The sequence below is a fragment of the Hydra viridissima genome, unplaced genomic scaffold (genome assembly GCF_058129835.1).
Source record: "Hydra viridissima isolate aposymbiotic clone 2 unplaced genomic scaffold, HvirCarnegie_v1 scaffold_1, whole genome shotgun sequence".
In the NCBI taxonomy this organism is placed as follows: Eukaryota; Metazoa; Cnidaria; class Hydrozoa; order Anthoathecata; family Hydridae; genus Hydra; species Hydra viridissima.
This window is the reverse complement of record NW_028324300.1, coordinates 27,555,795-27,577,517: the sequence shown is the minus strand read 5'-3', so window position 1 is coordinate 27,577,517 and position 21,723 is coordinate 27,555,795. Positions and strand designations below refer to the sequence as shown.

At 24.8% G+C, this 21,723-nt stretch overlaps 1 protein-coding gene across 3 annotated transcripts; it reads right to left on the bottom strand.

The window, feature by feature from the left end:
• Window positions 1-384: 384 nt before the first annotated feature.
• LOC145192077 (uncharacterized) lies at window positions 385-20,781 on the bottom strand. 3 transcript variants are annotated; one of them, XM_090071077.1, is made up of 7 exons: window positions 20,556-20,781; window positions 17,992-18,044; window positions 17,236-17,521; window positions 16,885-16,938; window positions 9,434-10,762; window positions 6,898-6,930; window positions 385-1,082 (listed from the first exon to the last, which is right to left on the bottom strand). In XM_090071077.1, the coding sequence occupies exons 1-7, from the start codon at window positions 20,602-20,604 to the stop codon at window positions 520-522; spliced, it is 2,367 nt and encodes a 788-aa protein (XP_089927203.1). In that variant the 5' UTR covers window positions 20,605-20,781; the 3' UTR covers window positions 385-519. The 3 variants fall into 3 exon arrangements, 1 of the variants encoding a protein (XP_089927203.1); XR_016446740.1 differs by having other exon boundaries at window positions 922-1,082; window positions 6,434-6,930; XR_016446741.1 differs by lacking the exon at window positions 385-1,082 and adding an exon at window positions 4,258-5,996 and having other exon boundaries at window positions 6,434-6,930.
• Window positions 20,782-21,723: the final 942 nt, after the last annotated feature.

Below are 21,723 nucleotides of genomic sequence, written 5' to 3'. Positions count from 1 at the left end.
ATATATATTTATGTAAACATCAACGAATATTATTAGTAATATTCGTTGATAAGCGCAACTCAAAATTCGCAAGAGTATTATTTTTCGATTTTAAAAGTTTTTTTTTTCTTCGTCGTCAAAAAAAAAACTTATTGTTCCAAATATTATCAAATCTCATCTTAAACGTACAAATATTTTTTTTATTACAATGGGCAACAGCAGCAAGAAATCTAACCTGATTTTTTTACATTTTAACAACTTTTTTTTGAAATTAAAAAAAAAATTCTTTAAGTTTTAATAAAAACATCAAATAATTTTCGCTTAAATTAAAAAAAAAAAAATTCGAAACAAAAATGAAAAGATTTTTTCATTTTTCCACGTTTCATGTTTTAAAAGAAAAACTCATTTTATTTCTATAATTTCTCAATAGTTCATTTCATAGATCATTCTTTACATGTTTATTTAACATATTAAAAGTAATTAAACATTCAAAAGATTTTCGTGTTTTTCACTTTTTGATATTATAAAAATATAAAAAAATTAATTTATGTTCAATACATTAAACACCCATTTAATAAAAGAAATTGTAACATAATTGTCATAAATTAAGTATATCAAATACGCCAAACGCCAATATAACAAACAAACAAACCACGTTAACAAAATGGAACACATAAAAATATATAAAAAATAGAAATAATAAAAGGAATAGAAAAGTTTTTGTGACATGCGTAACAATAGGAAAAAAACTATAATTACCGAAATTGGTTCAACAATAAAGTTATTAGGGATTACAATATTAAAAACAAGAGTTAAAATTAGGATGAGAATAAAAGATTTGTCGTCCCAACGAATGATGCTCGAAGATAAAATGCAAAGCTTTTTCTCATCCTCAGATAAAATATGTTTAAAAACAGATAAATCATCTAACTTGCATTCTGCGTTAATTAATTTCTCCACGAAATATTTCTCATGTGAAACTTCATGAGCGGCTTTTCCATCGTCTATAAAAATTTCCCACCATCGTTCACCAATTGATCTTTTCAATTCATCTGTAATTGACGCCTGCGCTTCAAAGAAACATTCCATGAACAACTTATCATCTAAATAACAAATAATAATAGTAATAATAATAATAATAATAATAATAATAATAATAATAATAATAATAATAATAATAATAATAATAATAATAATAATAATAATACTAACAATAATAATAATAATAATAATAATAATAATAATAATAATAATAATAATAATAATAATAATAATAATAATAATAATAATAATAATAATAATAATAACAATAACAATAATAACAATAATAATAATAATAATAATAATAATAATAATAATAATAATAATAATAATAATAATAATAATAATAATAATAATACTAACAATAATAATAATAATAATAATAATAATAATAATAATAATAATAATGATAATAATAATAATAATAATAATAATAATAATAATAATAAAAACAATAACAATAATAGCAATAATAATAATAATAATAATAATAATAATAATAATAATAATAATAATAATAATAATAATAATAATAATAATAATAATAATAATAATAATAATAATAACAATAACAATAATAACAATAATAATAATAATAATAATAATAATAATAATAATAATAATAATAATAATAATAATAATAATAATAATAATAATAATAATAATAATAGTAATAATAATAATAATAATAATAATAATAATAACAATAATAATAATAATAATAATAATACTAACAATAACAATAATAATGATAATAATAATAATAATAATAATAATAATAATAATAATAATAATAATAATAATAATAATAATAACAATAACAATAATAACAATAATAATAATAACAATAATAATAATAATAATAATAATAATAATAATAATAATAATAATAATAATAATAATAATAATAACAATAATAATAATAACAATAATAATAATAATAATAATAATAATAATAATAATAATAATAATAATAATAATAATAATAATAATAATAATAATAATAATAATAATAATATATTAATAATATTATTAATAATATTTATTACTTTTAACAACTTTTACTCAAGACAATTAACATTAAAAATTTAAACACAATATCGTTTTTGATAAATATAAAATGATTATTACTTTATATATCACATAGATTAAAATGATCAAAAATAATTCGAAGTTTTTTTTACTTTTTAAATACTTGTTAAACAAATAATTCACGAAATATCGAACTAAAATATTTTTAATGCAGAACTAAAGTATTTCTTGCAACTTGTCGTACGCTTTTTTCAAACTTTTGTTGCGCTTTAACAAAAAGAAATACGAAAAACAAATCACCCAATCAGAAGCTTAGACGAAAGCAAACTATTTTCTTTTTAACCGTCTGTTCAGTAACCGGGTATCCATTTCAGTTTCTAAGGTAGAATTTTTTAACTTGTTAGAACTTGTTTATAAGTAAATAAAAAAAGTTTCGCACTTTCACAATAAGTTTTGTACATTATAATTTTGTTTTTTCACTACAAAATAGGTGGGTAGCCGAGTATCCGGTTATCGACCGAATGGTGAAAGTTTGGTTATTGATCAGACGATTAAGTTGCGTCATGTTTTTTGATGCAAAATATATTTAACTTTTAATCTGAGATTTTTTTCATTTCCATTTCCATTTATATGCTGTTAAAACGAAAACTAAAAAAGTAAATGAATGATTGTCAACTTGTAGCGATAATTGACTAAAATGATCAATACGATTGGAAATATTTTAAAATTTTCACACAAAAAGTACCGTATAAGTACGTTGACCCAATTCTTTTAAGGTCCTTGTTTTGTAAACTTTAAATTTAGTTTTAAAAAGAAAAATAATCAAAAAAATATTTTTATGTCATGAAAATAAAACAACTTTTCAAATTTATAATTTTAGGCAAACAAACTTTAAGCCATAGTATCTCTATGACACGTTCTTTATCTGCTGTTGCTAGTTGTATTAAAAATTTGGATCTTGCAATCTATTTTCTAGTTTTTTATTTACACATTCAGCTTAATACTAATTGCACACTAATCAATAAAATAATGAAGTAACACAAAAATTTAAAACATTATTTAAAACTCAAACACAGCAATTAGGAGACTGATTCAATTTTTTATCGTTAAGGTGACTTTTTCTTGAAAATTTTCCCGGACTTTTTTTTGCAAATAAAAAACCACCGGAGCGATATTTTATGACCGATTTCCCGGTTTTTTCCGGTTATACAATCTCGGTTCCGAAACCCTAATTTAAAGAAAAGCTTTAAAATCAAAAATAAAACTACAAAAGTTGTCTTCGTAATAATTCTAATGCTGCTTCAATTTTTTAAATTAAAAAAAAAAACTTTGTGTTAATATTATTCGTAGTAAGTACTTTTTTTGAAAATTTTAAACTTAAATATTCAGTATTAAAATGGTTTAAAAACAAGGTACTTTCTTTACACCCCACCCCACCCCAAGGTTGTGATGGTCTTGTAATAGTTTCTCACAAGTTCCATTTTGAAAATTATGAGTGATCTTTTACCTGACCTTATACAAACACTAATATTTCACACTTTAATTTCTCTAAAGTCACCATAAAAAAGACAGTTATCTGTAAAAGTTTTTGCACTTTTATCATTAGAAACTTTCAATAAACTAAATACTTGTTTTCAATTTTGTCAAAATCGAAAAGCATTTGTATCATGATAAAAATTGAAACTTAAAACTTAATTCTTTATCTATAATTGAATCGATGATTGCAAAAACGACATAAGTCTTTTTTTTTTCAAAATGTGTTTTTGATCGCATCTGCTAAATTACATGTCGATACATTGGATGCAGAAACAACACAATTTGTATTCATTTTCATGGTTATTTCATTTAAATAATGTTTAGTTTCTTTCATTTAAATAATGTTTAGCTTCTTTTTAAAACAGTTTTTTCTCATTCCTCTAAAATTTAAGAATCGTGACTTATGTAGTTTCTGCAATCACCGATTCAATTATAAGAGCGACTTTTTGGTTTATTTAACCAAAAAGTCGCTCTTATAATTATTTGCTTCAGTTAACCAAAAAGTTGAAACATACAGAATTCAGTTACAAGTGAATTCTTAAATTTTGGGATTTTGTTTTGGATTTTGTCAGTCTGACTAAAAGAAACCACAAGCTGAATACGAAAAGAAACTAAAACTAGAAGAAATAAAAAGTAAAAAAAAAAAAAAAATTGATTGTGAATCTGATTTGTTTAACACCCTAAATAATTTGTTTCGATCTGACAGCTGATTGGTGAAAAAAGTCATCAAACGTACTTTCATATAAAACTGAAACGCTCGAGACTGTTAATTATGAAATCCCATCATATTTGAATCACGTTGCATTTTCAGGGACAGAAATTATACAAGAAAAGTAACCAAGTTTGACATCGATGTTGAAACGTCAGGCTTAAAGGGAATAATAAGGTTCAACAAGAAGGTAAATAAAGAATTGTTAGGACCGAAACAAAATCTCTAAAAGAAATGAAAAACGAGCTGAAAACCGATAAAATTATATTACTTGTTAGCTAAAATTAGCCATATTGAATTAGCCATATTGAATTGGATGACGAAGAAAATATGGAACTCAGTATCTATTGAGTTCCTCAGCTCTACTGGATGGACTTTAAATAAACGACAGGCTTTTAAGTTCCGGCAAGTAACAACATTCTTGATAACAAGAATTTATCGATAAACGAGTTTCTTGTTTAACAGGAAATTTCTAAAGTCAGTTAACGTTTTAAAATTTTGTTCATGTCTCTGCTTATACTCCCATATCCATAATTTTCAAGTTTCAGACAAAATGTTTGATAGATAATTATAGGCTAAATATTGATCTATATACACAATATAAATTTTTTACTAATAATAATGCTAAAAATTCTTGAACCTTTTTTTTTAATTTTCTAATAAAGCTACTATGCTGTTTCTGATTTTTATCCATTAACTGGTATATTGCAGCAGAAAAGATTTTATCTTTACCATTTGCTGTTTAGACATGGTTTCTAACCTGTATTTCTGACTTATCAAAAGATAGACAATATTCTCTCAACTGAAATTGATAATTTCAGTTGAGAGATCATATCCTGTGTTTAAATCTCAATATCATTATGATATAAACTTTAAAGCTCGTTTTAAACCAATTTTACATGGTTTTATTAATTTCTCTTTTATTACAATAAAAAAATACTTTTCTGTAAGGTTTTGAAAGCCTAAATATTTGTGTATGTTTTGAGAGGAAGGTTGTGTTGACAACAGAGAACACACGAAGGAAGTACATATAAAATAGCTTTTATTGATCTGTGTTTCAAACCGTCCGAAAAACAGCACGTAATCGTTTGCGGCCCGTCAGTTCGTAACCAAATCTGCATGGATAACATCAATAAACGAGACTTCGATGAAAAAAATAAAACGAGGAGCTATTATCCTACTTTATCGATCTACTCTAGCCTACTATCTTTTCTTCAATTGGTGCTTTCTGTTAGCAATTTTCAAAAACGAACATTTTTTGTAAATAAAACTTTATGAACTTAAAGCCGAGGTGAATGCAACGATAAATGTCAACAAATAATAAAAAAAATTAAAACACTGTTACAACTTCAAAAGCTTGATTTAGCTGCGATTTGACTAACACAATTGTTTTTTATAATTTTATGAATCCAATTTCTTAGCGTAATATGAGGCTGGTTGTTCAGCTACAAAGCAGGTGAAGTCAGGACCATCTGCAAAAAAGGTTATGGCATCAGTTTTTTGGAATGCAAAAGGGATTTTATTAATTATCTTGAAAAAGGTAAAACGATAAACTTTGAATGTTATCGTAACTTTTTGGATCAATTGGATGCTAAAAATCGTGAAAAAAAAATCTGGTTTAGCGAATAAAGAAATCATTTTTCATCGAGACAATCCACGTGCTCACACAAGCATTTTGACGATGATTTCAGGATCATGGCTAAATTAAATGAATTAAAGTACAAATTGCTTGATCATTGAAAAAAGTGTACTGAAGTTGAGGTAGATTATATTGAATAAAGAAACTAATTTCAGGTGAAAATTTATATTCTTACACTTTTGCTTTCAAAACTTATCAACCCACATACATTTTCCTTTTAATTTTCTAGGTTTTATTCAAATACATTTTTTAAATATTGCAATATTACTTATATATATATATATATATATATATATATATATATATATATATATATATATATATATATATATATATATATATATATATAACTTGTATGTAATAACTAACATACACCGAAAAATAACTTAAATTTACTAAGGCTCATTTTTTTATCATATACATCTGTATATTCGAATTCAAGTTATGATTAGTACTGCGTAGTGATTTGAATAAATGATGAATAAAAAGCTATTCACTTTTAAAGAGATCCAATCGATGAGTGAAACAATAAATTCAACTCTTTTCAAGTCAAACCACAGGACCAATACTTCAGTGAATGTTTACCATTTCAAATTTGCAAGAAAAATAAAAATTTTTTATTATAAACATTTTTCTATTATTTAATACATATTTTAATATTGCTAACCTATTGATACATTATAAATTGATAATTAATTACTATTTTCTAATAATTTAACAGAATTACGAAACTGACACTGTAAACAGAAACTTACAAAACAGAAATAATGTTAAAACTGTAGTTTTTTATATAACGAGTCTAACAAATAAGACTGATGAAACCATTCAACTTGATATAGAACGTAACTGATAAAAACACTATTACAACTACAATTAGTAAAATACTAATTCTAGTAAAATACTAATAATAGTAATCACATTTTCATTGCATTGATCTGTAAACAATTTAAATAATTCTTACCTTTCCAAAACATCCACGCTTTTGGTATCAAAGCTAATAAAAAAAAAACACAATATATTAAAACTTACTTTAGAAAAAACTTCTTGTTTAATGAGGAATGAAAACAAAGTGGGAGGAGAAACAAATATAAATTATTTATTCTGAGCTAACACTACCACCACCACCACCACCAATAACAACAACAATATTAACAATAACAACAACAACAACAACAACAACAACAATAATATTATTAAAAATGATAATAAAAACAATTATTATAATTATCATCAAGTTAACTGGATGACAAACCCTCCATATTTTTGCAAATCGCTAACTGTCTTTGTAACAGTTACAAGAAACTTAATACTTCTTAAATAAAGGTTGTAATAAGCTAAATCACTAAATCAATCTGCAAAACTATGAAGTCAGCCTTGGAAAGGTATTTCATGATTTTAAAGGCGATATAAAAAACATTTGGTATGTTCTTCCATAAATATTGAGTGGCAGATAAAAAAAAAAAGCAATTGAAGACAAACACAAAATAAAGAATAAAACTTTAAGGTATTTAAAACAAAAAACTTATTAAAAAAATTTTTAACTCCATTTACTTGAAACTCAAACTGCGTTGATTTAGTTAAGACCCTGTTCATATGAAAACAAAAATATATAAAAATAAAAAACAAAACCCTTTCAATGTTTTTAAGCATCTTTTCTTTTACACTTATTCTATTTTCTATAAAAAAATACTATTTAAATATTAAATTGTTTAACCTTATTTACGATATTATTTTGGATAATTTTAGTCTATTACATAGTTTATTTATTACAATTTTTTAAAATAATATTACAAATTCTTTAACTTGAACAGAGATATTATTGATAAAATAATAAGAAATCTCACAATTAATAAAGTTTTTGCTTTATTTACCCATTCAAGTATTTTTGTACAAACATATAAGTTAACTCATTTCTTTAAAATCAAACTGTCAGGCCATTGCATTTTCAACTAAAATAATTACAACTTATATTTGTTATGTATGCATGTATGTATGTATGTATGTATGTATGTATGTATGTATGTATGTATGTATGTATGTATGTATGTATGTATGTATGTATGTATGTATGTATGTATGTATGTATGTATATATGTATTATTATCAGTATTATTGATATCATTATTATTATTCTCATTATTATTCTCATTATTATTATTCTCATTATTATTATTATCATTATTATTACTATCATTATTATCATTATTATTATTATTACTATTATTACTATTATTATTATCATTATTATCATTATTATTATTATTTTTGTTGTTGTTGTTGTTGTTGTTGTTGTTGTTGTTGTTGTTGTTGTTGTTGTTGTTGTTGTTGTTGTTGTTGTTGTTGTTGTTGTTGTTGTTGTTGTTGTTGTTGTTGTTGTTGTTGTTGTTGTTGTTGTTGTTGTTGTTGTTGTTGTTGTTGTTGTTGTTGTTGTTGTTGTTGTTGTTGTTGTTGTTGTTGTTGTTGTTGTTGTTGTTGTTGTTGTTGTTGTTGTTGTTGTTGTTGTTGTTGTTGTTGTTGTTGTTGTTGTTGTTGTTGTTGTTGTTGTTGTTGTTGTTGTTGTTGTTGTTGTTGTTGTTGTTGTTGTTGTTGTTGTTGTTGTTGTTGTTGTTGTTGTTGTTGTTGTTGTTGTTGTTGTTGTTGTTGTTGTTGTTGTTGTTGTTGTTGTTGTTGTTGTTGTTGTTGTTGTTGTTGTTGTTGTTGTTGTTGTTGTTGTTGTTGTTGTTGTTGTTGTTGTTGTTGTTGTTGTTGTTGTTGTTGTTGTTGTTGTTGTTGTTGTTGTTGTTGTTGTTGTTGTTGTTGTTGTTGTTGTTGTTGTTGTTGTTGTTGTTGTTGTTGTTGTTGTTGTTGTTGTTGTTGTTGTTGTTGTTGTTGTTGTTGTTGTTGTTGTTGTTGTTGTTGTTGTTGTTGTTGTTGTTGTTGTTGTTGTTGTTGTTGTTGTTGTTGTTGTTGTTGTTGTTGTTGTTGTTGTTGTTGTTGTTGTTGTTGTTGTTGTTGTTGTTGTTGTTGTTGTTGTTGTTGTTGTTGTTGTTGTTGTTGTTGTTGTTGTTGTTGTTGTTGTTGTTGTTGTTGTTGTTGTTGTTGTTGTTGTTGTTGTTGTTGTTGTTGTTGTTGTTGTTGTTGTTGTTGTTGTTGTTGTTGTTGTTGTTGTTGTTGTTGTTGTTGTTGTTGTTGTTGTTATTATTATTATTATTATTATTATTATTATTATTATTATTATTATTATTATTATTATTATTATTATTATTATTATTGTTATCTTTATTTATATTATTATTATTATTTACGTCATTTACTATTATTATTTTATAGTATCAAGAATCTGCATTTAGCAGTTCTTTTACTTATTCTCAAAAAAGAAATAAAAAATCTATTTTATATTTAAACTTACACAAAACCTTAAGAATAAAACATAAAAACCATTATAACCATATTAAACTAATAATGAAAACTCAAAACAAACTGTAATATATGAAATAAACATTTTTTCATAAACTTACAGATTAATAATGAATTCCTGTCTTCATTTGAATTCTTCAAGTTAGCAAAAAATCTCACAAAAGATCTTTTGTTTTTATTTGCCAGCCCGCAGATCATAGGCAAACAGCTATGCAACTTTCTGTTACGCATAATCTCATCAGAACTCAAATAAACATGTGCATGAACTGAAGCACAAAACTCCATTAAAGTGAGGTGAGCAAACTGATATTCATAACCCAATTGTGATTCAACTCTTTCAATGAAACCCAAAAGTTCCTTTTCAACTTCATCAAAGTCATTGATAATACCTTTCATTTCTTCTTGGGAGAAAATTATTTTACCTTGATTGAACAACTCCCATGCAACTTTACAAACTCTTAAAACATGTTGCTTGTTACTTTCTCTTTGCATCATCCTATGAACTGCTTTATTGGTTTTGCAAATGTGTTTTTGAAAAAAGTATAAAAAAATACAGCAATACAGCTCAGTCATAGTGTTGAAAGAATAAAAATCACTAAAAGAAATAATTGCACACATTGCAGATAAATAAAAGGGAACAGATGCCATAGCTTTAGCATAATGAGATTCTTTAAGAACCTTTTTAATGATTTCTTTTTTATTACCAATGTTTTCAATATACTCATCTATTCCCTTCTCATTAAAACCCATTATTTGAATGGTTAACTTGTCTGTACATTCAGTTACATTATCTTTATATTGTGATACAGCTCCAACTCTTCCAGCAACAACACACTTATGTTTTTGTGTATTCAATATTTCTGCTAATGTATTAATGATAGGTAGTTTGCTTAGATTTTGGGGACTATGATTTACTAATTCATCAAAATAAGAAAACTCATCCAGCCCATCTATCACAAACAAAATTGAAAAGTGTTCACAAACATCACATTCTTGAAAAACATTTTTGTAGAAAACATTTAGCAACTCGTTTACGCTTCCAATATTTTGATGTTGATTTAACTTTCTGCATTCAAGATAAAGAACAAGATCCACATTTTTCCATAGGATACCCCTGGCCCAGTCAAGTAAGCACTTTCTGAGCAAACAAGTTTTTCCAATTCCAGCAATACCAGATATCAGGAGTAAGGGTAGTTCTTTTGAAAAAACATCGTTAAACTCAATTGGCTGAAAGGTAACTTGTCTCTTAAGAAATAAACCATGCTCAGTTATACTTACAATATCTTTTTCCACTTCATCTGCATCAACTACAGCCAATTCAATGAACTTATCTAAAAGTTCAACTTTAGCTGGAGTTTTTACTAAATGCACAATTTCATCCATTTTCCCATAAGTTTTAAGATAAAACTTTTTCAGTGCTTCACACATTTCTGAAAGAACAAAAAAGAATTTATTTGAATTTTCTAAAAAAACCAAAAAATTTTAATGCAGAAATCAAAAGATTTCTGCATTAAAAAGAAAAAAATTAATTACTTATGATTTTAAAAATCCTTAAAGTTTAAAATTGATTCCTAATACATGTTTATTTTAGAAAATAACTATGAATATTAGATTAAGAGTTAACCTGAGTGACTTGAATTTTTGATTTTTATACCTAACACTTAGTATCTTGCTCTTATACTAACCTTACCTTTATTTATTTACTCATCTTTCATTTCCATCTTAATCTTGCACTTTCCTTTTTCTTTTAGGTAAAAGGTATACAAGCAAACTGATGACAGCCAATGAGAAATTTAAATTTTACAACAACCATTTTAAATATAAAATAATACAAAAACTTCATTTATTAAAAGCTTAGTTTTTGTACTGTCTGTATCAATAGATAAAATTCTATTACTTTAGTGCTGAATTCTCATTTTTATTGCACATAAAAGCCTTTCTGTGCCAAAATCAATTACCTCCATAAAAAAAAATGAAAATAACAATAATAATAATAATAATAATATTAATAATAATAATAATAATAATAATAATAATAATAATAATAATAATAATAATAATAATAATAATAATAATAATAATAATAATAATAATAATAATAATATTAATAATAATAATAATAATAATATTAATCATAATAATAATAATAATAATAATAATAATAATATTAATAATAATAATAATAATAATAATAATAATAACAATAATAATAATAATAATAATAATAATAATAATAATAATAATAATAATAATAATAATAATAATAATAATAATAATAATAATAATAATAATAATAACAATAATAATAACAAAAATAATACCATGATATTATAATTATAAAAATGGTATTATAACTATAAAAAAAATGATAATTACAATATAATAATGATAATGATTATTAACAGTAATAGTAAGTAATATTAGCAATAATATATAGTGACAATAGCATAGTAAGAAAAAAATTTGTGTAGCTTAATTTTGTTTTTGCTAATACATACATTTATTTCTTTATTTTATATTATTTTTGTTCCTTCTTCATCATGTTTATGAATTAACATTTTATTAGCGAATCACAATTTGCAAGTGTTTTGTAATATTATCATAAAGAACTTTTATACAAACACTTTTATATATAATTCAACCCGTAATCTTAAGTCTGTAATCATTCTTGCAAAAGAGACCATAAACTAACTGTTTCCCTTGTCTATGCAGGGTGGCCAGCCACTTTGTCCATTCAAATTCCCTGACTTTTCCCTGACTTCTCCCTGACTTATTATATTTTTCCTTGAGTTACTTGAACTTACTTTTTTAACAAGTGCCTTTTTTTTTCCAGTTTAATATCATAGATTATTACAATAAAGGAAATAACTTATAAGTTACAAGTCAGAGTTTTTCTGTAGAGAAATCAATTATATGTTGTACAATCGTATTATATGCTTCAGCCTTAAAATTTGTAATAAACTTATAAAAAACAATAACTACTAATCTAATAATAAAACATCACTAGTCTATATAGTTTTCAATTCAACTTTTTGAAAAATTTGAGTTGTTGATTGTGTTATATACCTTTTTCTTCTGTATTAAAACTTAAGATACTATACCGGGCCTGCTACCAATATATATAATAGATTTGTATATTACCAATTAGGGTTCAGAAAATTTTATAAAAATCTTTAAAAGAATTGTCTTAAACTTTCAAAAGAATTAACACATCATATTTAAAAATGTTAAAAAAAAAAAAAAAGTTTTTAACTATAAAAAAATATTTTTTTTGTTTTTCAAAAATTGATTTATTTCAGATTAAAAATCATTTTTAAATTTCAGGAAGTAAAATTATTTCAAATCTATGTAATCAAAAAAATGTAAATCTGTTCATTCGATTTTGCGTGAAAGCATTTTTAATTCAACTTCAATCTCGCGTGTTTTTTTAGCATTTAATTCCTTGATTTTCTGCACAGCTAATCTTTTATCAATACTTTCTTTTTCTTCTTGCAACTGCTCTTCTCTCTTTCGTTTCAATGAATCTTTGTAATGTGAATGAGACATATTTACACTTTTGATCATTGATTTGGTTATTTCAATATTGCAAACTCCACCAACATGGTGAATTCCATCATATACCTGTCTTTGGGCAACTACACAGATTTCATGTAAATTTTCTACAAGAACATCTGAATTGATAGAAAACCCACTTTCAACTTGTGCATTTCCATGTGAAAAAGTGAAGACAATTTTGGATACTTCAAATAAGAAACTAAAATTCTGGCTTATAAAAGGAGTTAAAAAAACATCCAACCAATCTTTATAAACATTTTAATTTGTAAACTGTAATCTGTGGATGCCTTTGGCAAGATCACATAAATCTTGATACTGAATATTGACTTTATCAGCTAATGTAGCATTAATCCATTTAGATTCATGAAGGATTGTGAGTAAATCAGTCATTCTGCTTTTTCCTATGTCAGAATTAGAACAAATAGTTATGGGGTTTAAAGCGGATATAGCTCTTGTAAGTTTATATTTTAAAGGACTTCTCTCCCTCAGTTTATCAACCACTCCGATATAAAACTGGATACAATCACTTTGAAATTGTAACTTTTGATTTTTGCTTACTTTTATTTTACAAAGAAGTGAAGAAGTTGCAATACCAAATTTTACTTCTTTTTGGTGACACTTATGCATGGTTAGATCTATTTTCATTAGCTTAACAATAGATTTTGCCCCATCCAATACATCTTTTTTAATAAAGTTCTGCATGACAGATCTCATTAGATTTTCTAATTCTTGGTAAAGGAAAGGAGCTAACGGATAATCTGACTGAAAAAGTCTTAAGAAAGGTTCTGCAATTGAAGCCAAATACTGAAAAAATGAAATTTTAGCAGGCATCAAAAGATCATTGACAGCATCAGTAACAATATTTATAGTATAACTGTTTGGTAGTTTAGACTGTTTAACATACAACTTCACATTATCGTAAATATCTAAAGCTCTCTGACATACAGATACATTTTCAACCCATCTTGTTGAACAATATTTCTTAGGAAACTTATCACTTCCACAAATTGATTGATAATCTGCCCTATGTGCAGGATTATCATGAAAAAGTTTATAAAAACTCCTGAGTACTCCATTAATATTCCAATTTACTTTTTTATGACCTGCTTGAAATGCACCATGTACAACATGTAGGCCACATGACCCCATTTCAAGAATAGATGTTTCAAATTTTTTACTGAATTCATCATTAAGTATATCAAAAAACTTCTAATTCACATTTGGTCCATCCATAGATATTTGTAAAATTTTAGCATGGAGATGTACAAATATAAGCAGTTGCATGGCCAAGAAACACAGACGAAAAGTATCTTGTAGTGAATTGGTTACGCATAACATCCAAATATCAAATTGCAAATATCCATTTGACCTTTTTGAGCAACTTCATTTAAAGATTCATCTAAACATACAACAATGTGGGTAGAGTTAAAGAAAGCTTTTAAAACTAGATCATGAAAATACGGGGCAAGTCCGTGTGTAATGTTATAGGCCACTTTAGTTTTCCCAATAGTCATTTTTTTAGCAATATAACTGTCAGAAAACATATGGTGAAATAGAAGTCCATTTTTGGAACATGATCTGTAAGAAAAATGTTGCTGAATTACGTATAGTGCCCAAAGTATTTCAGAACGTGTTACATCATTTTGAGCCATAAATAGAGAGAAAGGTGGTACTACTGTGCTGGAAGAAGTTGTTGAAACGATTGATACTAGTTGAGAAGATCTTGGAAATGAATCAGTAACTAATGAAGTTGATGAAGCAGATGCTTGTGATGCTGTATTTTTCTGTGACATATTACTATTAAAATAATCTAGTACTTTTGGTTGACTTTTTAAAGATATGTTTTTTAAATGCTTGCCACTTTTTTCATGGCTTCTAACTGCCATTATACCCATATTACTTAAAGAAAATGTTTTTCCACATACACTACACATAGTTTTTGTTTTATCATCAGTTTTCTTTAGCCAACAATGATGGATGGAATTCATGATTGATCCAGTCATTGTCAAAATAAGTTAGTTTAGGCATTGTTACTATTTTTTAATTATTTACCTGAAAAAAATCTACATTATATAAACATACAGTTATAAAATATATTATATAGATATAATATATATAATTCATATAGAAGCACACAGTTAAATAAATTGAATACAAAAATAATTTATTTTAAAGATAAGTTTCAAACTTTAGATAATAATATAATAGCAATCATATTTACTATTTTTATCAGAAGTTAAAAGGGTTGTAACCACAATAACAAAGAAAACATTAAAATAAATTAAATTTTTCTTTCCTTCTATTATTCACCTCCCCAAGGCCAAGGGGGCCATTTCAGTCAAGGAGTCTACTCATTTTTTGTATTACTTTTGAAAAGTATTATTTTCTTATTTTGGTTTCTTATTTCCTTTTTTTATTTCTTTTTTTTAGTTTCTTTCTTTTTTTCTTTTTTTATTTTCTTATTTTAGTTTCTTTCTTATTTTCTTTTTTTACTTTCTTAATTTAGTTTCTTTCTTATTTTTATTTACTTTTAACTTAGTTTCTCTGCGCAGCAGCATTGTTCATCAAGGTTCATGTTTTGGAGTTAAAGAGTTAAAAGAGGATTGTAAAAATTTTACAATACTCTTTACAAATCTTTACAACCTCACAAAATCTTTACAACCCTCAAAGAGGATTGTAAAAATGTTACAATCCTCTTTCAACTTTTTAACTCCAAAACATGAACCTTGACGAACAAGGCTGCTGCGCAGAGAAACTAAGTTAAAATTATATTAAAATAAGAAAGAAACTAAAATAAGAAAATAAAAGAAATTGAGAAAGAAACTAAAATAAGAAAATAAAAAAAGAAAAGAAGAAATAAACTAAATAAAAATAATAGTTAAAAGAAATAGAATAAATAAATAAATAGAATAATTAGATTTCATTGAAATTTTTGTATGTTTTCCAGAGTTGGTGTAAATTAATTTATACAAGTTTAAAATAAAAAATTTGAAATAAAATTTAATTTTCCCTGACTTTTGGGAAAAAAAAAATGAAAATCCCTGACTTTTCCCTGATTTCACTGACTCAAATGCTTTTCCCTGACTTTTCCCTGATTGCCCTGATTTCCAGTTGGCTGGCCACCCTGCTATGGTCTCCTTCGCAAGACATAAACCTGATAGAGATAATGTGTTCAAAATATTCCAAATTTCCAAAATTAGGAATACTTGATGGTAAAACACAAAATATGCTCTGTTAGCATATTTTAGACTGCTAAGTATCAAATAACAAAAAATTTCATGAAATATTTTAAAATTGTCATAGTAGTAGTATTCCTAATAACAAAAAATATCTGAAGATTTTATTCAATTTTATATCTGTGTTGATTATATTAACTCTGTATTTAGTGCTCCCATTTAGTAAGCCATTATTACATAATAAATATATAGTTATTTATAACAATATTTCTTTTAGTAAACTTATGTCAATGTTTCCTGCATCAAGTCAAATATGATTGAAATTAAGTGTATATTTTTTCTGTTAATTGTTTCAATTTGGTAATTAAGATAATAAAGCATATTCTTATGTTTAAAAAAACATGTATTAAATTAAAACTGATTTATCTTGAAACTTAAACAGTTTCAATGCTTAGAATTTTGGTTTGTATATCTATAAATTTGGTTTGTATATGCTCATCTCTGCAAGATTATTTAAAACTATTCCCATACATCCAGATTTGACATCATTACTCGATTATGACGAGCTAAAACTGGAATATTATAACTGCAACAATATTACAATTCAATGTTTCCCCCTTTGATGGGGAAACACGGACAATTAAGGAGATTGAATAAAAAATTATTCAAAAGAAATGATTGAATAGGAATAATCCTTGTGTGAGTTAAATCTCATTAACAACAATGTTTTTTTAATGTGTCATGTTTAAAAATACTTAAACAATATTCAAACAATAAAAGTTGCATATTGCCAAATAACTTCTACACAGCTAACAACTTACTTGCTTTATCTTTAATAGATGGTTTCAAGGGGTTTTCTTTCTCAAATGATTTACCTAATAAGTATATTATAAAAATTGAGCAAAACAAGCATTCAAAATTTTGTTTGTGTAAATAATAATAATTTCAACTTCAAATTAAAAAGCAAAATATAAGTGAACAACATTTTAACAAACTTTTTACTACGCATTAAAAATAATTTAGTTAATAAACTTCAGAGAAATTTCAGACTTAGAAAAAGTTTTAAATTTCAGGTTTAGAAAAAGTTATAATTTTCAGGTTTGGACAAAGAAAAAAAAAAAAATTATTATTAAAAATTTATTCTTCTTCAAACAAATTGAAAAATTAAGTACTTGAGAACTGTTTCAACACTTTTATCAAATCAATTCTTTTTATCTTGTATATTGCATTTGCTAAAGCATTTAATGTAGGAAACTTTTGTTGATTTTTCCATGCACATAACATTCTGTATGCCTTCTCTTCCAAATCATTATTGTTTTCAGCATTTATGACATCAAGTTCATTAACATTGACTGATAGAAAGCGCCCCAAATTCATCCAGTCTTTCCCAATTTTCATTTTTAATTGTAATAGCAGTTCTGAATTATCAAGAACATCACTCTCTTTTGCTTGATCTTCCTAAACAAGGAACAACTTCATAAATGTTATCACTTTTCAAATCTAGGTTTTTGGAAATTTTAGATTTAAAATAAAATTATAGTTAAGATAGTGAAAAGCCAAATTAAAAAGCAAATAAAGTCCTTGATTTTCTATTTTACCAGATACCAAAACATGAAGCAAAATATACTTGAAAAAAAAATAAAAAATTAAAAACTGTTAAGTGTATAGACTAGTTTTAGTTGAAAAAAAAAGGGGAGAGAGGGGCATGAATGACTTGCATTGAGCCCATAGTTTTTACTAAAACCACTGAAACTAAAAATGATTTTTTCAAGTTTGTTACAACTTCATATTTTAAAACCATTTTAGGAAACTTTGATCATTATGTCTAATGGTCAAAGTACCTTTTTTATCCTTAAAGAAATAATAATATAAAGAATAATAATATAAAGAATATTATGTAACATATAATTATGAAATACAAAAAATACCTCATCATGATCAGCAGCTGAATAATCATAATTAGCAGCACGTCTTGGTGGTCCTGTATTAGAAGATGAAGATGGTTTAGTTTCTGACAACATATGATCAATAGAAACAACTGTTTCACTGAGTCAACTATTAATTGTTCAACTATAAATAGCATATATGCTAATTGTTTAACTACAAATAGCACATAAAAATTTTGTTGAACATTTTGTATGCACAAGAATTACAGCATTAACCACTATATAACTAACAATTTATTAAAAAGCAATCAAGATAACAACAGCATAAAGACCAATGTATATATTTAATTTGACTTTAACAGATATCTAAAAATAAATTTTAAATTTCCAAATTTCCGAGTTTGCATGAATCAAGGGGATTTATAGTAACAAGTTCACCCTTCAAAAAAAAAAAGGTGTTTCTTACATTTTACTGGTTGGTTGACAAGAATTAAGCTGATTTAGGTTTTAACAAGTAATGGAACAAATCTGTGAAAATAAGGTAATTCCTGCATTTGTGCTAAGACTAATGAAGAAAAACCATAAATCCTGTTAAAAATTTATAATGCCTCTAATAATATAAAATGTAAAAATTTTTTAGGGTTAATCAGTAAAATGTTTAATTTAAAATGACAAATTGGTAATCTTTTTTCATGAAAAAAAGGTTAAAAAGAGCAATCAGTAAAAATATTTAACAAACTAAAAAAATTGTATTTAGTAAAAATCAAGTTTACTTAATTCAAATCCTCTTCAGAAAAATCTTCAGCATAAAGTAAAACATTTACATATATATAATTAGTTTTCAAAACCAAGATAAAATGGTTCATCACCAAGGAAACTGATAGTTTATTGAAACATTTTTATCTTTTAATCTATTATTTATCTATAATTCTTAGTGATGATGTATTGACATTTGAAATCCAGTTGTATCTAGCCTAATAAACAGTTTCCTATTAAAAAAATACTTTAATTATATAAACAATAAATATTTTATTTACACATACAGTAAAAAAAGTAATTGATAGAAAATTGAATGTGCACATTTATAAACATATGGCTTTTGTTTAATCTCCTAAACTTTTGCTGAAAATCTTACTAACTCTCTGCTTCTCAGAACCATTAGTAATTCGTTGCAAATATATGTATAAATATATATATATATATATATATATATATATATATATATATATATATATATATATATATATATATATATATATATATATATATATATATATATATATATATATATATATATATATATATATATATATATATATATATACCCTGTTAAGTTGAACCCTGGATAAGCCAGACTTTTACTAAATCGGACAGATTTTTGATTCCGCTTGAACACTCTATACATACGTAGAGCTCGCTTAATTCTATTCCCTTTGATATTTCATATATATATATATATATACTATAAAATATTATAATAAATTAAAATTTTCTCCTACAGAAAAACCTTGACATTGGAAGCTATAATATACATAAAAATTTTTATGCAATGTATAAATGACAAATATTTAATTGGAACCTAACATTATAATGATAAATTCATTTGATGAATTTATTAGTAAAGCTTTACAAACTTTATACCGGATATCTTATTAACATTCGATCTAAACACTTGAAACTTACAAGATTACACTAAGCATAATTTCAACTTGCTCAAACAAATGTAAAATTTGATTTTGGCTAGCATGTTATCTATTTACATTAGATTGGTTCTGGAACAACTATTCAAAAAAAAAAAAAAAAAAAAAGAAAGAAAATGACTCAAGTAATAACAAAATCTAAATATAGAAATTTTCACTTCTACATAAAAAACGCAAGAAAAAAGAATAAAGATTTCTCAAATGAGCAATATTTTTAACTCTCAATTAACTATATAAATTATAATATTTATAATATAATATAAATTGCTCATGTTACAAAGTTATCAGGGGAAAAGCAAAAGAATATTAAGATTTAGAGGTCTTCATCTCATAATTGTGCATGATGTATTTCATGCAATTGTATATGGTTGCACATCTTGATTTTAACCTTGAAACAAAAAATTTCAAATTCATAATAAACATAATATAAATAAAAAAAGCTTTGATAAAAAACAATACAATTTATTGATTTGGTAATAATAAAAAATCCATCAATCTGATTTATAGTCATTTTAAAACTGAAATAAAAAGTCAGGATTTGCTTGTTTTATTTGGTCATCACTCCAACTCTTCCAAAAACCTTTGATTTTTCAAAACCTGACTCTCAACTCAGACTCTCAATTGATGATTGAAATTACTGGAACAGAAATTATCACTTAAAACTGAAACATCTGATACTGATGTGGCATTAATAATAGTAAAATAATAATGTAGTAGAAATGGTCATCACAGTTTAATCAATATAAATTATATTTTTAAAGGTCATTGTGAAGTTGTAAATTAAGCTACACTGGGGTTTAAAATTCTTTTCCATCATTTATATTTTTGCAGCAACAAATAACATCTTCATGGGTTAAGGCACAGTAGAAAATATTGGAATAAACAAATACTATTTTAACTTCATACCACGTGCTTGTTTTTTCGCTTTTCCTTGCAAAGCTTTTCTTTTTCTCATTTCAAATGCTTCTGATATTTATCTTTTTCCAGTAGCTTTATTGATTGTAGCTTAAGTAGTTTCCTTATTCTTTAATTCTTCAAACCTTTTTATTTTTACTTTTTTTCTAACCATTAATTCATTGAAAAATATTATTTTCATATCATATTTAAGATATCTATTACTTCAAAAATAACAAATTCTATAAAAAAGCTATTTTATGTGTATGTAAACAAATATAATTCGGTTATTGGAAGAACAGTAATTTTGGTATAAGTTCTAATTTAACAATCACAAAATACACTTAGGTGTTCATACGTACCTACATACATAACATACATACATACATACATACATACATACATACATACATACATACATACATACATACATACATACATACATACATACATACATACATACATACATACATACATGCATACATGCATACATGCATACATGCATACATGCATACATGCATACATGCATACATGCATACATGCATACATGCATACATGCATACATGCATACATGCATACATGCATACATGCATACATGCATACATACATACATACATACATACATACATACATACATACATACATACATACATACATACATACATACATACATACATACATACATACATACATACATACATACATACATACATACATACATACATACATACATACATACATACATACATACATACATACATACATACATACATACATACATACATACATACATACATACATACATACATACATACATACATACATACATACATACATACATACATACATACATACATACAAGTTTTTAAAGATTTAAATGCCGGTAGCCGTTTAATTTAAACTGACAAAAGTTCATTTTAAAATGAATTTTTAAATATATATATTTAAAACTAAACGGCATCTTGTTTTAACAAATAAATATTTAAAAAATATATTGCGAAATTCTTAGAATCAAGTTTTGAACAATGATTTATATTAACCAATGCCTGCCAACTCCCGATAAAATAGTATAAATTTAGGCGCAAAGCATTTTGGGATGTCTTCTGGATTAAATAATGTAAATAAAACGCTACTTAATGAAATTTATTAACTTTAGCATTAATCATACTTTAATATACTT

Coding starts and splice junctions, on each gene's coding strand:
- LOC145192077 (XM_090071077.1), bottom strand. CDS start 20,604: ATGAGAAAAAGAAAAGCTTTGCAAGGAAAAGCGAAAAAACAAGCACGT. Junction 17,522..17,991: donor CAGCTGCTGATCATGATGAG/GTATTTTTTGTA, acceptor TTCCTTGTTTAG/GAAGATCAAGCAAAAGAGAG. Junction 10,763..16,884: donor ATCTATTAAAGATAAAGCAA/GTAAGTTGTTAG, acceptor TTGTTCTTTCAG/AAATGTGTGAAGCACTGAAA.